The following is a 14,916-nucleotide window of genomic DNA, read 5'->3' as shown; positions in this document are numbered from 1 at the left end:
ATGCTTGACAGCATGAAGTCTTGAAGAAATTTGCTGATTTTCAATTTGGTGAGTACCTCAGGGTTAGTGTTATCATTGACAACTAACGCTGAAAAAATTTTTAAGGATCTTGTGTTACAATTTTTACGTAAGTTACAAAAACGTCATATTAACAAATTCCAGATCAAGACAAATGTTTTATTTTCACTCGCTTTACAAGAGTCTTCAAGACAGATGTGCTTGTCTTGAGCATAATAGTTCCTTACTAGAGTTGATTTCGTGAAATGAAAAGTAAATATTATGAAATTTTATTCTAAATGAAATTTTATGAAATTACATGTCAATAGTAAATTTTTATTCAAATAAGACCATAAAGAACTTGCAGTAAATGGAGTCTGTCAGTATTATCTGTTTGCCCTAATTTGCTTTCTTATAATATTGCCTCCTTTCAGCCGTGACAGTAAACTTGCACTAACAACCCATCATGGTGAATTTCATGACCACAAACCTTCAAGATGTTATTCTTGGAATTCAAATCTTGGGAAGATAACTTTCAGATTACGCAAACTTTGACCTGAAAATACTGGTACATTTAAGTTTCAATAAAAGTATTTGTTGGAATATGCCGTGTAGAGTGCTTTAATTTTTTAGATTTCTCCAGATTAAAAAAAAAGAAAGGAAGGCATGAAGCTGGGATAATTTGACCTTTATTAACTGCATAAAGAATGTGTAGCTGCATGTAGTTCTGCTCCGTGTGTATGATGAAACTTTAAGACACAAAGTCTGACTTTTTCCCGGTATTGCGCTTTCTTCTCCTCCATCAAATTTGTAATGTACTCTTTGACTCTCTCATTTTCACATGCTCAATACAAATTACACAGATATGGATTCTCTTTGATCTGCTGTCTGAACTCTCTCTGATACTCTGCTGCAGATTTTCTTTTTTGGGGGACAGGTTTCTCCTCTTCAAGCTGTTCAGCAACATGCAGCTTCCCCTTGGTCGAAGACTATAGTTTGACCGTGCCTCCGTCATGTTGTACGTGTACAGATATCATACCAGGGATATGACCAGATTAATGCAAAATAATACCAGGAAAAAAAAAAATGAGCCCCCCCCATTTTGTCCACTGTGTAAAAGTTCAAATTGCAGCCAACGACAAGCATTACATCATGAGCACCGATTTAGAAAAAAAAAAAAAAAGGTTTCTGGGTATGTGGGCAAGCAACTGAAAAATATCAGCAAAATGTCACCTTCCCATCTCATAACTCAACCCACCTCCTAGCTCCCCCAACCACATCCAACGCATATCTATGTCCACTATGTCCACTCTACCCCACCCATTCCTGCACTCCACCCACAGAATCATAAGTACCAACAGTAATACGGTACGCGGCAAAGTTGAAAGGGACTGGCGTAACTATGTTGAAAATGTCTCGGCTCACTCAGCCAATGTCTGCGGTAACTAACGTTAAACCACACAAATATGAAACATCAGCAAAGATTTGGGGGTGAAAATTTCATTAAAATGTTACAGGTTAACAAGAAAAGTATTAATAACTTGTCATGTAGTCATGTAAAAGGAGAAATGAGATGTTTATTCACTTTACCTCCGTTAGTTACAAATGGGCACGTAACACCGCCCGTAGAATGCCAATTGACCATGAACTAGAACCCATTCAATATCTAATGAAATTTTCTTTTAAAATTGCAATCGGAACCCAGATCACAGAAAAATAGAAAGAGAGAGCATTATTAAAAAAAATACATATCATATTTTTATCTCCAACTCCATATCGTGCAATTTAAAGAAGAATCCGATGTCGGCATCACATTTAACATAAGTAACAATTTGGCGCAAAACACAAGTGGCGGACACAATGATCAGAATAATCATCAATAAGAAGAGTAACGGAACAAGCCTGAACTAGGTGACCTTTAGGTCACCTATTCAGGATACCTGTATTCTGAAGGATTCTGAAGGATTTGGGAAGGTTAACTTCCAGGAGCTGTACTGATTTTCCTTCCCCCAAATTAAAAGGAAGGAGAAATCTCCCCCTCACAAGACTTACAGCATTGCTGGTTGGGATCGGATCTGCTGGAGGACGCGATTAAAAGCGCTGGGCCGGACCGGCAGATTGTGGATGTTCTGGGCATAGGAGACTGGATGTGCGTCACGTTCCGAGCTGTGCGAGATTTCTATGATAGGGGGCGCCGCATCGTTGTCCTTCTTGCGATGGAATAGACCCTTCAAGCCTGCCAAGTAAGAGGGAGGAATGAAAATGGGAACTGAAATCAGTAAAATGAAACATCTGTCTCCGAGCAAAAGTTGAGCAATAACGCATAAGCAGGGTACATATGGAAGTAGCTCTTAAAGGCCTATTTTGAACAGACTTGTCCAACTTTCAAAAAACACAAATGACATAATCGCATCTCGGATGAAAGCCAATAAAAATTATTTCATTTTTTGCCTGTTTTTTGGGGCTTCCCTGCTATCTCACTTTTATGTTGTGTGTTTTTATCCACTGGAAGGCATAACAGTACAAGAATGCATGTAACCTCAAATGCGCGAGTGAGAGAGAGTGAGAGTTGGCAACCCTATGAGGTTGTAGTGCTCAGCTTTTCACTTTACAGCAAGGACAAGCTCGGAAAATGTAAGGAGAAGTTGGCTTCACATGGATCCAGATCTCGATCAGTGATCAGTGTTTCCTAAAGCTGATTTACTCTATCTATTACACTGGTTATGGTCTCAGTGAACCAGCAAGGGATCACTGATCATGATCCAGATCTGTTTGAAACAAAGTTGCAATGTTCATAGGTCAGCCAATGCATACAGGATTGCTTCCATTAAAATGTGGTGACTTGCGGCATGTACATTGTAAAGTACATGTATGACTCATCCTCGTGGCATATTATAACATCAAATTTCAACTTTTCAAAGTAAAAAGCCTCTCAACATCAACCTGTGCCCCTCAAATTCAAATCATTCATTTAGCTGAATTCCCAACCAAACTGGATTTTACACAGTGCACGGTATGACGACACACTGTTATGAGGACAATGCGCAAGCCTTGAAATCCAGTCATCATGTACGGTACATGCGTATACACACTTGAGTACTTAATCTACCAGGAAACCTGAACATGATGCTGGTGGCTCTCATCAGACAGTGTCAGATCAAGTACATGTACTACCAGTAGTACACGCACAAGTGCCATAAAAAATATGCATGGGTGGAGTTTGCCCAGTCACAGTTCGGCATTAGTTTGAGTGCCATTCTGGCTGTTGATTTTTGGTGGTTAGGCATGGCTTTAACAGCCAATACATCCTCAATCCTTCACGTGTGTACCTGTCAGAGGGTTAAGGACTGTTAGGGCTGATAAGCTTTTAAATGCATTCCCTGCAGACGTACATGTATGTAAAATTACGTAATCGTTAGAAGGCTTTTCTGGTCATTGTTGATGTTCTTGCTCACTACCGTAGCATTGATGTTGCTGTTCTCTTGTTTTGGGGCGTGCTTCTTGGAAGGGGTGGCGTACAATTAGGTACAGGTTGGTCATTCTATAAATCTGGGGTCCAAAGAAAGACACTTCTCCACCCCTGTTACCTCTGACATACCATCTGACAAGTTTGACAAGGGATGTACCCAGTAAATGTATTACTGAAATTCATTTCAAACTATTTCATTTGTGTGGCAGGTAATTTGCAGTACTGCGGTAATTCAGTCTTGGAAATTAAACAGTGAGTTCTAAACATTAAAAACTAAATGCCAGATATAACAGGGACGGGGGGGGGGAAATGGACCCAAAATTTATGGAATACATGAACAATGATTTTAATTTTTTATTTTGTCTTTCTTTTTCAATGCAAATGACATCTTGATTCACAAGTCAACAATGTACTGGTACATATACATGTACACTCCACATAACATTTGCCACAAGCTAAAATGTATGACTCACACATTTGCAACAAAGCACTAGACAACTTTCCATACATATGTACAAATATTCATGTCAGTAATAATTGTATTGATGCGCCATCTGATGCGTGAAACTTGCACCAATTTCATGGAAAATACCGAGTACAAAATGTTACTCTGCACCCTCTATAGGATTCCACTCATGCATGCGGGTGTATGTAAAAATGCTGACCATTTTTTTTAAAGCTCTGTAACACTGTTTCCAAGTGGGCTAGGGGTGTCAGCATAATTTGAAATACTGTATGTAAGGGTGTTTGCATAGGCCTTAAAAAAGGGAAGGGAGGGGTATAAAGAAATGCATTATGAATAATGAAACATCACGTCCAAAATGGGCCACAGCCTATGGGGCGTCCAAAAGAAGTTTTCTAACCTGGTTCTAGACTACTTCTAGCATGAGTTCAGTGTGCACGAGGAGACCATACTTTCCAGAATAAATCTGTTACACATACTCAGCGTGCTCCATGTCAAACGCACATAAACTTACGCACCTACATGTACGCATTGAGTTGGCATCAAAGGACTGTCAATTTCATTTGAAAACATGCCCTCTTTTGTTCCGGCTCGGAGCAGATGACATGTACAGTACCAGCGCACATGCAGCATGTACATGTACATGTACATGTACATTAGTCTTGAGTTGGATTATACCGGCACCATACTGGTTGGGCCACTACTGGACCATTGGTGCAATTATCTCATGTCCAAGGCCCAATTTCACAGAGCAGCTTAAAAGTAGCAGAAAGGTCGAGCTTACTTTTGCAGAAAAATTTGCTAACCTTAAGCACTATTTCATGGCGGTGCTTGGCATGGCAGATATGCTTACATAGAGATTTCTATTGTTAATGGTTAAGCAAATCCTTCCTCGGAGGTTGACGTGCCTTTGGCTGAGCTTACTGCTTACGGTCTCCATAAAATAAGTGGAGCATCTGTATCGGTCAGTGTGAATCATGCGCTATATAAGCAGCACCGTGAAATTGGGCCCAGTACAAGTACGCACATTCCCAGACTTCAGCGCTGCCACCTGAACACGAACATGTCTACATGTGCTCTAAATCATACCTACCAATATGGTGTGTTCTGGTAAACGCACATGTACCAGTACATGTACATACAAGTTTACTAAGCACTGGTTTACATTGGTAGAGAATGCTTAACAATGGATATTTATTATTTTATGCTGTTGCACTAATAAATTGCCAATTAAAAATTCAAGCTTTGAGAAATTCCCACATACAGGTATGGTACATATACCTTGAAATTAGAATTGAGAAAGCCAGCTTTCTTGATGATCCTTTTTTATGCCTGCCCAACTTGCAGACTTGAAGCTTGAAATGTAAAAGTCCCCACCCTGTGTCTCCATGGTGTGTCTTGTCAATGGACTAACTCCACATGCAATGGACTAACTCCACATGCAATGGACTAACTCCACATGCAATGGGCTAACTCCACATGCAATGGACTAACTCCACATAGTTCATGATGCCGATGCAGCAGGTATGATGACTGATTTCCAAAGAAATCAGAATTATTTGCCACCATTTTATCAGGTTATGCAAGAAATTAAACAATAAGTTTCAACTTGTAAATAGTCAGATAGTTGGTAAAAAGCCATTTTTTCAAAGCCAAATTGTTTATGCTTTTCAGAATACATTTTAATTTCTTAATTGTGCACATTTCATAGCCAACTTTTATTGTATTGGCAATATTACTGGAAGAAATATTAGTGAAAAAACTATGAAAATCTGTATCGACACCGCTTCCTGCCTCCCACCTCCCACACACTCAATGGAGCTCACCCACATCACTTGTTGCTCCCTAAACAACTTAATCCCCATTCATCTCCACACCTGGCAGACTCCTGACTATTTAATGATAACATCCAATTGAAAAACTCACCTGATTCACAAACATCTACACTTAAAGAATTCAAGAATTACCAACAGCCAAGGTGGTGCCCTAACCACTGTCACTCACTGATCCTCCTCTCCAATGAAACACATACTGTCTCTAGGCCATTTGCCATCAGAAACAACATCCCTCACTGCCATCCTGCAGTACATATAATGCTTGCAGTCAACAGCTGTATGATGATGTAGCCTCCAAGGGAGTGGCCAGAGGGATGGCAAATTACGTTTACTGTGCCAATAACGATTCCTTAACTTACAAGAGCCACTTTATTTTGGCCCATCTCACATCTGATTTCTTTCAAACTTACAGCCACTTCTAATCATTACAAATGGGAATTTTGAACTCAATCTGAAATATGGCTTTGTTGTTTATGGTCTTGTTGTTAGGGTTATGTTGTTACGGTCATTTGTCATGGTCAGTACGCATGCACTGAGCACTGTAGTGGAAAAAGTATACATTTTTGGCTGATTGGTGTCAAAGTGACTGCAAAGAGTTACTCTAAAAACACCTGAAGGTTCTACTCCTGAAAAAAAATTGCACTGTGGTGATACTGGAAAAAACGTTGAGGGGATTCAGAACCCCCCCCCCAGCTCTTTTAAAATTTAGGGTAAGAGCCGCCAAGAACGTGCATACAACACGAGCAATTCTGGCATGGAAAATCTTGCTTTCTACCTACCAGTAGTTATAGCGTTACAAAGCCAAGGAATTTTACCTCAAAAAAAAATCAATGGGAAAGGTCAGCTTTGTTGAATACATTGTATTTTCCTAGTTTCAATCATTTTCAACAACACTTTTCTGGCGTGTATTTTGCCAATTTTGGATATGTACTGGTACATGAATTACTGTGCTTCAGTGCTTTGTACTGTAGAATGGTTCCTAGCTCATCTATTATACCATCTACATGTACATACATGTAGTTTCAATTTAGCAGCAGTAACTAGTGTAAGCCATGACTCAAGGAAAACTCACAATCACAGGAAACTTTATTTCATTTCACGATTCGACATCCAGTGAGAACTACATGTATACCTGAAAGGTGAAATATGAAAGACAATTTATCTACACAGGACAATTAATATGTACAACTATCTGTTTTCATTTTGTTTTCTTTTTTTTCGTTGATTTTTTGCCTGATATTAGCCTGAACATCTGTGGGGCAGGCCGCCACACGTTTCACTAGATGGAGTCAGAACAGGTGCACTGCTGACACCATAAGACCACTAGGTCTACAATGTACATGAATACCATACATGTATAATTTGCGTACAGCAAGTGCCACTGTACGACAGTACACGAACAAGCAATTTAAATTTCAAGCCCTGCACAATACATAAACCCTCACTTCATACATGTGTCCTCCATACACAACGAGTAACAAGATATAATATGCTACTGGCCAGGATGAGTCATCCACTGATTACACATTTCATTACACCTGTAGAAGACACTGTCAAGCACACTGGGAAACATGAAAGCTGCAGGGTGCTGGTTGGGCAAGGAGAGGTTTGTGTTAAAGGTCAATAAACCCAGACATCATCAATTTCCACAAATAAAAGAAAAGGGCATGCACATATGTCTACATATTCATGTATGGGTACCTGTCTGTACCCAGTATTGAGTGGACAAGTGAACAGGAGAAAAAATCTGTACATGTACAGGAAAGTAAGGGTAGGCAAACTTAAAAATCAGAAATTGAATTTTAAATACACACATATTTTGAAGGACGAGAATGCAGGATCAAAAAAAAGCACTTTGCTGAGACTCTGAAGGCTAGTACTGAGCAAAGAATGTTTCCAAAATCAAATCACAGCATATGTGTACATGTACATGTATGCTGATCCAAGGACACCAGCACAAAACACAGCTGACCTATTCCACTGCATTCACACACCACTCTGTTCTGAAATCACACACATGCAAGCATAAGTCTTACCTTACATACACCGAAGGCATGTACCGGTACTGTACAGGTACATAGTAGGTGTAAACACTGCATTAAGGTGAACTGCTTCAAATGCAGACAAAAACATGCACTGTTCACGGCAGCAACTTTCGTAATGAGCCTGCTGCATGACGATTTGTCATAGCCCACAGAAATACCGAGAGACTCTAACTTGGACCTTGCCCCTTCAGATGCACATACTACACTCACTGACAGATCTCCAGTCACAAAGATACGTGTACTGGTGCATGTGTAGATGCAATTTACAGTCTCACCTCAGGGTGAAATCACTTGCAACGGAAAGGTCATTCATTTTCTTTCGTGGTTTCATGAATTTCAATTTTTAGACCAGTTTAAAGATACATGTACATGTATGAACTGTTTTTTCCCCTCCCACTAACTCCCTTATTCCAGGGGGGCTCTTGTGACAGATATTTCAGGCTACAGTGTCCTTTAAGAGCCATAATACCTGTACATAGCAGTATCAGTGCTTACCAGTAGTGCGATGCACTGTGGAAGGACGAGTATCCTACCCTGGTACCGTAGCTCTACAGTATACTATTCCATGTAAGTGTACTTTATGTCTGTGAACTCATAGAAGGTACATGTACCATACCGTTACAAGGCACACATCTGAACAAATTAATTTTCTCAGCAGTTACAATTCAAATTAGTTGATTTAAACGGCAATCTGTCTATCTGCCTTGAGCAGAAGCACCCTCCTCATCAGTTGAAACAAGCCACATTGGTAAAGAGTGTTCATTTTGTTGGTAGAGATGCATGACTAACGCATGTTTTTCACAGTCGTTCATGAAGTTAAGTTCCAACCAAAGGGACTTCCATTGCTAAGAAAACTGCACCCTCTCTTGGTCCAGATCAAGGCTAATTGCATTCTTTCAGCAGGTGTCTATCATTTCAGTTTCATCCGCACATATACAATGTAATCCCCACGAAACCTGTCCTTTATTATAGGAAAACACTTCCCTCCTACTTTCTTCTCCTGTTAAATTTACTTGTACGGTATGAAAATCTTTTGCCATCACTGTAACAACTTCATGTTATTCAATGAAGAGTGTGCTAAAAGACAATATTTAAAATTCTCCAATCTCATCCTGAATACTATACTTTTGTGACATTTCAGAAATAAGCTGCTCAATTTACAGGTTTTCTGTTCAAAATATTGACCAGAAACTGCTCACTGAAAAAGTTTGAGAATACTTTGCTTATCAGCCTACTATACCGAAGAAAACTTTTTAAAGTTTTCTGCAAAAATCCCAAATGCAAATTATGCAAATAATACAAATTATACATTCAAGAATGTACCTGTTTGTAATTAAAATACCGGTACCCTTAAAAATGGACCAAAAAAACACCACAATATGGTTAAATGGAACAATGCTGCATTAAAAAAACACACTGCATGGGACCTTTTACCACACTAAATGATGGGTATTCAAACATATACACTGTACATGTATCAAGGAGTGCAACAAGTACACGGTTCGTACATGTACATGTATACCTACACATGTACTGTGCATGTACTTAAAGTATCAACTCTAAGGTGACAACTACTGGTACATGTAAATGAACATGTAGATCATGTGCACATGTACATTTGGTTTCCCTGCCTGGAAGATAGCAGCGGAACCCAGCCACCACTGAGTTACTCGAATGATATGATTTTTACAGCTTCTATTAACAGTCAAGGGCAGCATTTGAACTACTGGTACTAGCATGACCAGTACATGTACAAGCTATTATTAAAAATGCTTCCACCAGACTTGATTTGCTTGCATGTATGGTTTTAATAGGCAATGTTGAAATCCTAAAGGGGTTAGGAGGGCATATTCTGTGCCCCCAACTTTTTTACTTTTGTAAGGGAGGGTATCATGGGGAGGGGGATTTTTTTTCTTTTTTGCCAATGGTTGATGGTGGCAGACCTTTGTGTTAGACACAGTTTGATACCCATTGAGCATACCGGTAATTTGGACGTACCATATATGTACATGTACATACGTACCTTTCTTGGCAAATGGAGAAATTTTTGAAGTGGAATACAACAATCTTTAACTTTTTCACAGCCTGGGCACAATGAAAAGTGCTGCACCATGAATGACAGACAGAAATAAATGTAGCACTTTTCATGACTACATGTATGTACATGTACGTGTATAACATGACCTCCCAGAGGTACTGAAAATTGACAAAGTACAAGTCGCTCCAGTGAAGAATTTTCTGACATGATGATCCGCAGTGTTGAAGCTGCTTCCATCACAGGTTCCCGCAAGGCCAACCCAAGTAATCTAAGTGATGAAGTATTCAAACGTCCTGTCATAAAAGCATTCCTTTGTGCGTGTAGATGCTCACGCTGCTGCTACAAGCTGGAGTGATACGACGACATGCATCACTAAGGACTGGGGACCAGCTACCTGCGGTGTGCAGAGCAAGCCAGCACGCAGCGTGGCACATCATCAATGACTGCCCTGTCCTCCAGCCTCCCAGTTGGTGACATCAACCTGGCAAATCCCAACGACAACACCACGAATTGGCTTCAGTGCCTGAAAGTCATCACACAGCCCCGAAGTCTGACCCAAGGAGAGCCCTGTTACTTACCGTATGACTGGTCTCGTAAAAGATCTTGTGACTGGACCTGCATAAGAAGGGACTTAGGAAAGGACTTGTGATATACTGTGCATCCCCTTCCCCCACTGACAACACTACATTGTCTGTCCTATGTGAATAAACCTCATGCACTGCAACGTCTGTCTAAAGTGTACATGTACATGTACAGTATACACATCTGAACTTTCAGCATGCCCGGCATGATCCCAACCGGCACATATTCCGGTACTTGTAAACAAGCATACTGGTTACAATCTTTTCTCTTTATGACACTGTCAACTCACCAAATGAATGCTTGCTGACTGGCGGTGTCGAAGGATCGACCCGTGCACTGGTGATGGAGTTTGGGGACAGGTCCTCTGCGCTGCGAGCGCGTCGATGAGTGGGATCAATGTCTGAAAATACCCAAACAGAATGTTTAAACAAGACAGTCAGGTTTTATGGAATGCAATGCAGAAATACAAAAATAATATTAAAATAATAATAATACCAAAACTAATATACATGTAAACATGCAGTAACACACAATATTCAAAACACTTCCTCCATGGTCCAAGTACGGTATGTTGTAAACACCAATGCCATGGTTGAATAAAAGGAGAATATTCATCAGCTCACATGTACATGTACATGTATGTACAAGTCCCACTACATGTACATCTACACGTGTACATCTACAGTATTCTAAGCATTCATTTTTACACTCCTTCAAAATCCTTTACTGCATGAGCAGGAAACCAATGGCACATTCTTTGCAGTTTTAAGAACTTCTTGACGCACAGCATACATGGTACTTGTATCCGTGCATCTCTTATACACTTGTACTGTACCATCCACCTCAAGTGGACACATGCAATTCTGTAATGTCTACAGACTAATCCGATTAGACGCCATAACTGCAGTGGCAATGCACTCACACACACATTCTTCAGTTTGACGGGCGCATGCATTTGGCAAATCACGACACCCTGTTGGTCGAAGAGACATGTAATGCGCGCGTACCACCTGTCCACGAGCATTGAGCCACCGCAGTAATGGCTTCCAGTTCTGGTGGTCGAATTACACTATAGTTGAGATGCACCCTCATCAGCAAAGAGATGGGCCACTACATGGACACATGTAGGAAGTTTTCCCACTAGAACCACGCATGTAACCAGCACATGTATGAAGACCGTACAGGTACAAACAGAAATTTGGAGAGCTGGCAAGTGCACCCTGCGCCAAACGTGAATGAACCTGCACATGCTCACGTAACGAGTTCCCAACAAAAGACGGTCGAAGTGGAAACTTGTTAGTCTCAATTTTCTGAAAATACATGTACATGTAGCTACAGTATAACTCGGCTTTCACTGATTCAGTGCCACATGTGGAGAAATGTAGAGTCCCAAATTTCTGAAACTGACCACTGTTGACTTGTCTTGTTGTTGACTTGTTGCTGTCTTACAACAATGTACATGTACATGTATGTCATTTGGAACTTCTGTTAACCATTCAGTGCCACATACATATACATGTACATGTACATGTATGCAGAAATGTAGAGTCCCAAATTTCTGAAAATATCCACTGTTGACTTGGCTTCCCTAGCTGTCACACCGGTATGTCATTTGAAACTACTCTAATGTTAGCCATTCAGTGCCACATGTGGAGAAATGTATAGCCTACGTGGATAATAACAGCATCGGATGGAGGGAGAACTCAGGATGGAACACAAGATTGGTGTGCATTACTGCAGTCATGCAAACAACCAAGACATGACAACCAAAGCCAAAAAGAGCAGCAAACAACACAGCTGAAGTCCTCAGCTGACTGGCATGTGTCATGCTCAATCAAGGCAGAGCTCCTCCAGCGCAAGCTACTAAAAGATCAGACTATAGCTCCGGGACTGCCGCCACAGCATGTCTGGTAGGGCGCATACATGTACTGCCGTTTAATCAGACTGCAAGTAAGAGACGCATACATGTACATGTATCTGTATACAGACAAATCAGCATTGGGCTATTTTTTCCAAACTTAAAGAGACACATTGTTGCACAAGCAATTGGAGGTTTGCTGCTCATGTCCCTTTTTTTGAGACAAGTACGGTATTCACACAATTACAACTCAAAAACATGACAAGAAATTAATCAACCCTATTGCAAATTACTGATACAAACTGCTGTAGTTAAATACCAGAAGAAGACTTTAATACTTTTTCAGCTTTCAAGTTCTTTTTCACCAACAATCAGTATACAAATGTTCACAAAATCTTGAGAGAATTGGTTGCACTGTACATTGTCCTCCGGTCGCAAATTTTAAACTTGGTGAGGACTGACAAAAATACAGCAGTGGGGAGGGTCATGGCATCGCTGAAAGACCTCATCACAGATCTACATACTACATGTGTACATGTACGTAGTTGAGATGCACCCTCATCAGCAAAGAGATGGGCCACTACATGTACATACACATGTAGGAAGTTTTCCCACTAGAACCACGCATGTAACCAGCACATGTATGAAGACCTTACAGGTACAAACAGAAATTTGGAGTGCTGGCAAGTGCACCCTGCGCCAAACGTGAATGAACCTGCACATGCTCACGTAACGAGTTCCCAACAAAAGACGGTCGAAGTGGAAACTTGTTAGTCTCAATTTTCTGAAAATACATGTACATGTAGCTACAGTATAACTCGGCTTTCACTGATTCAGTGCCACATGTGGAGAAATGTAGAGTCCCAAATTTCTGAAACTGACCACTGTTGACCTGTCTTGTTGTTGACTTGTTGCTGTCTTACAACAATGTACATGTACATGTATGTCATTTGGAACTTCTGTTAACCATTCAGTGCCACATACATATACATGTACATGTACATGTATGCAGAAATGTAGAGTCCCAAATTTCTGAAAATATCCACTGTTGACTTGGCTTCCCTAGCTGTCACACCGGTATGTCATTTGAAACAACTCTAATGTTAGCCATTCAGTGCCACATGTGGAGAAATATATAGCCTACGTGGATAATAACAGCATCGGATGGAGGGAGAACTCAGGATGGAACACAAGATTGGTGTGCATTACTGCAGTCATGCAAACAACCAAGACATGACAACCAAAGCCAAAAAGAGCAGCAAACAACACAGCTGAAGTCCTCAGCTGACTGGCATGTGTCATGCTCAATCAAGGCAGAGCTCCTCCAGCGCAACCTACTAAAAGATCAGACTATAGCTCCGGGACTGCCGCCACAGCATGTCTGGTAGGGCGCATACATGTACTGCCGTTTAATCAGACTGCAAGTAAGAGACGCATACATGTACATGTATCTGTATACAGCCAAATCAGCATTGGGCTATTTTTTCCAAACTTAAAGAGAAACATTGTTGCACAAGCAATTGGAGGTTTGCTGCTCATGTCCCTTTTTTTGAGACAAGTGTGGTATTCACACAAATACAACTCAAAAACATGACAAGAAATTAATCAACCCTAATGCAAATTACTGATACAAACTGCTGCAGTTAAATACCAGAAGAAGACTTTAATACTTTTTCAGCTTTCAAGTTCTTTTTCACCAACAATCAGTATACAAATGTTCACAAAATCTTGAGAGAATTGGTTGCACTGTACATTGTCCTCCGGTCGCAAATTTTAAACTTGGTGAGGACTGACAAAAATACAGCAGTGGGGAGGGAGGGTCATGGCATCGCTGAAAGACCTCATCACAGATCTACATACTACATGTGTACATGTACTTTGTTTTGGTATCTTTAGCATCTTTGCAATTGGAATTTCCAATTGATTATATTTTATCAATAAAATTAAGCTGTACATTTTTTGAAATATTACAGAGTCTATAAACATACATGTACCGGTACACACACATGTTGTACCAAAAAGTTGGAACTTGGCAGTCATACATGTACATTAAAATTTGGTGGCTACAGGTACATGTACTTTTTAAACATGGGCTGCCAGGCTACTTTCATACATGTACACTGGTACATACATACACATGTACATGTACACATACATGTACATGTACCGGTACATGTAGGTTAGAGAACATGACACTGGTACATGTACATGTATGGTACATACAAGTACAAGTAGATCTTGTAAAAGAGTTGACTTTAACTATACAGTACATGTATGTGTATGTACATGTACACCATACACCTGTACCATATACTCAAAATGTATGTTTGAATGTGAGTACATGTACCAGTAGCTGGAATCTTTTTTTTTAGAATTTGGGTACAGACTGGCATGTCTGATGCTGGCATCATCCCAAAATTTGGATAATCAAATTTCTTACACTGTGTTGCCATGAGCATTTTGTAGTGTTGTTTGATATTCAAGTTCAACCAGCACTTTGCCAAAATGTGAATGACATGTGATTTTCACACTGTTTACACATCATGAAATAATTATCTGACCCAGACACAATGCTGCTATGTTTACTTGAGCCTGCGGCTTTTTTGATCAAAGTTCAAAAACAGCCCCA

General features: G+C 40.2%; 1 protein-coding gene across 10 annotated transcripts in view; it reads right to left on the bottom strand.

Annotated features, from left to right (window-relative positions):
- The window catches only part of LOC110979515 (transmembrane and coiled-coil domains protein 2-like), a 55,930-nt gene that overhangs the window by 26,633 nt on the left and 14,381 nt on the right, over positions 1-14,916 (bottom strand). For 4 of the 10 annotated variants that reach the window (XM_022235363.2, XM_087133863.1, XM_022235362.2 and 1 more), the window contains exons 2-3: positions 10,719-10,829; positions 2,050-2,233 (exon numbers count right to left, since the gene is read on the bottom strand). In XM_022235363.2, coding sequence (XP_022091055.2) covers positions 2,050-2,233; positions 10,719-10,829 — 295 coding nt within the window. Of the gene's footprint in view, positions 1-2,049; positions 2,234-5,855; positions 6,031-7,800; positions 9,098-10,241; positions 10,329-10,425; positions 10,688-10,718; positions 10,830-14,916 lie in introns of those variants that run through there. The other 6 variants (XM_087133866.1, XM_087133865.1, XM_087133864.1 and 3 more) reach the window with 4 other exon arrangements.

This window comes from Acanthaster planci, linkage group LG02 (assembly GCF_054643075.1).
Source record: "Acanthaster planci isolate LZ-2023a linkage group LG02, COTS_SCS, whole genome shotgun sequence".
NCBI classification, from domain to species: domain Eukaryota; kingdom Metazoa; phylum Echinodermata; class Asteroidea; order Valvatida; family Acanthasteridae; genus Acanthaster; species Acanthaster planci.
Note: the sequence above shows the minus strand (reverse complement) of the source record. Positions and strands in the feature narration are given on the sequence as shown.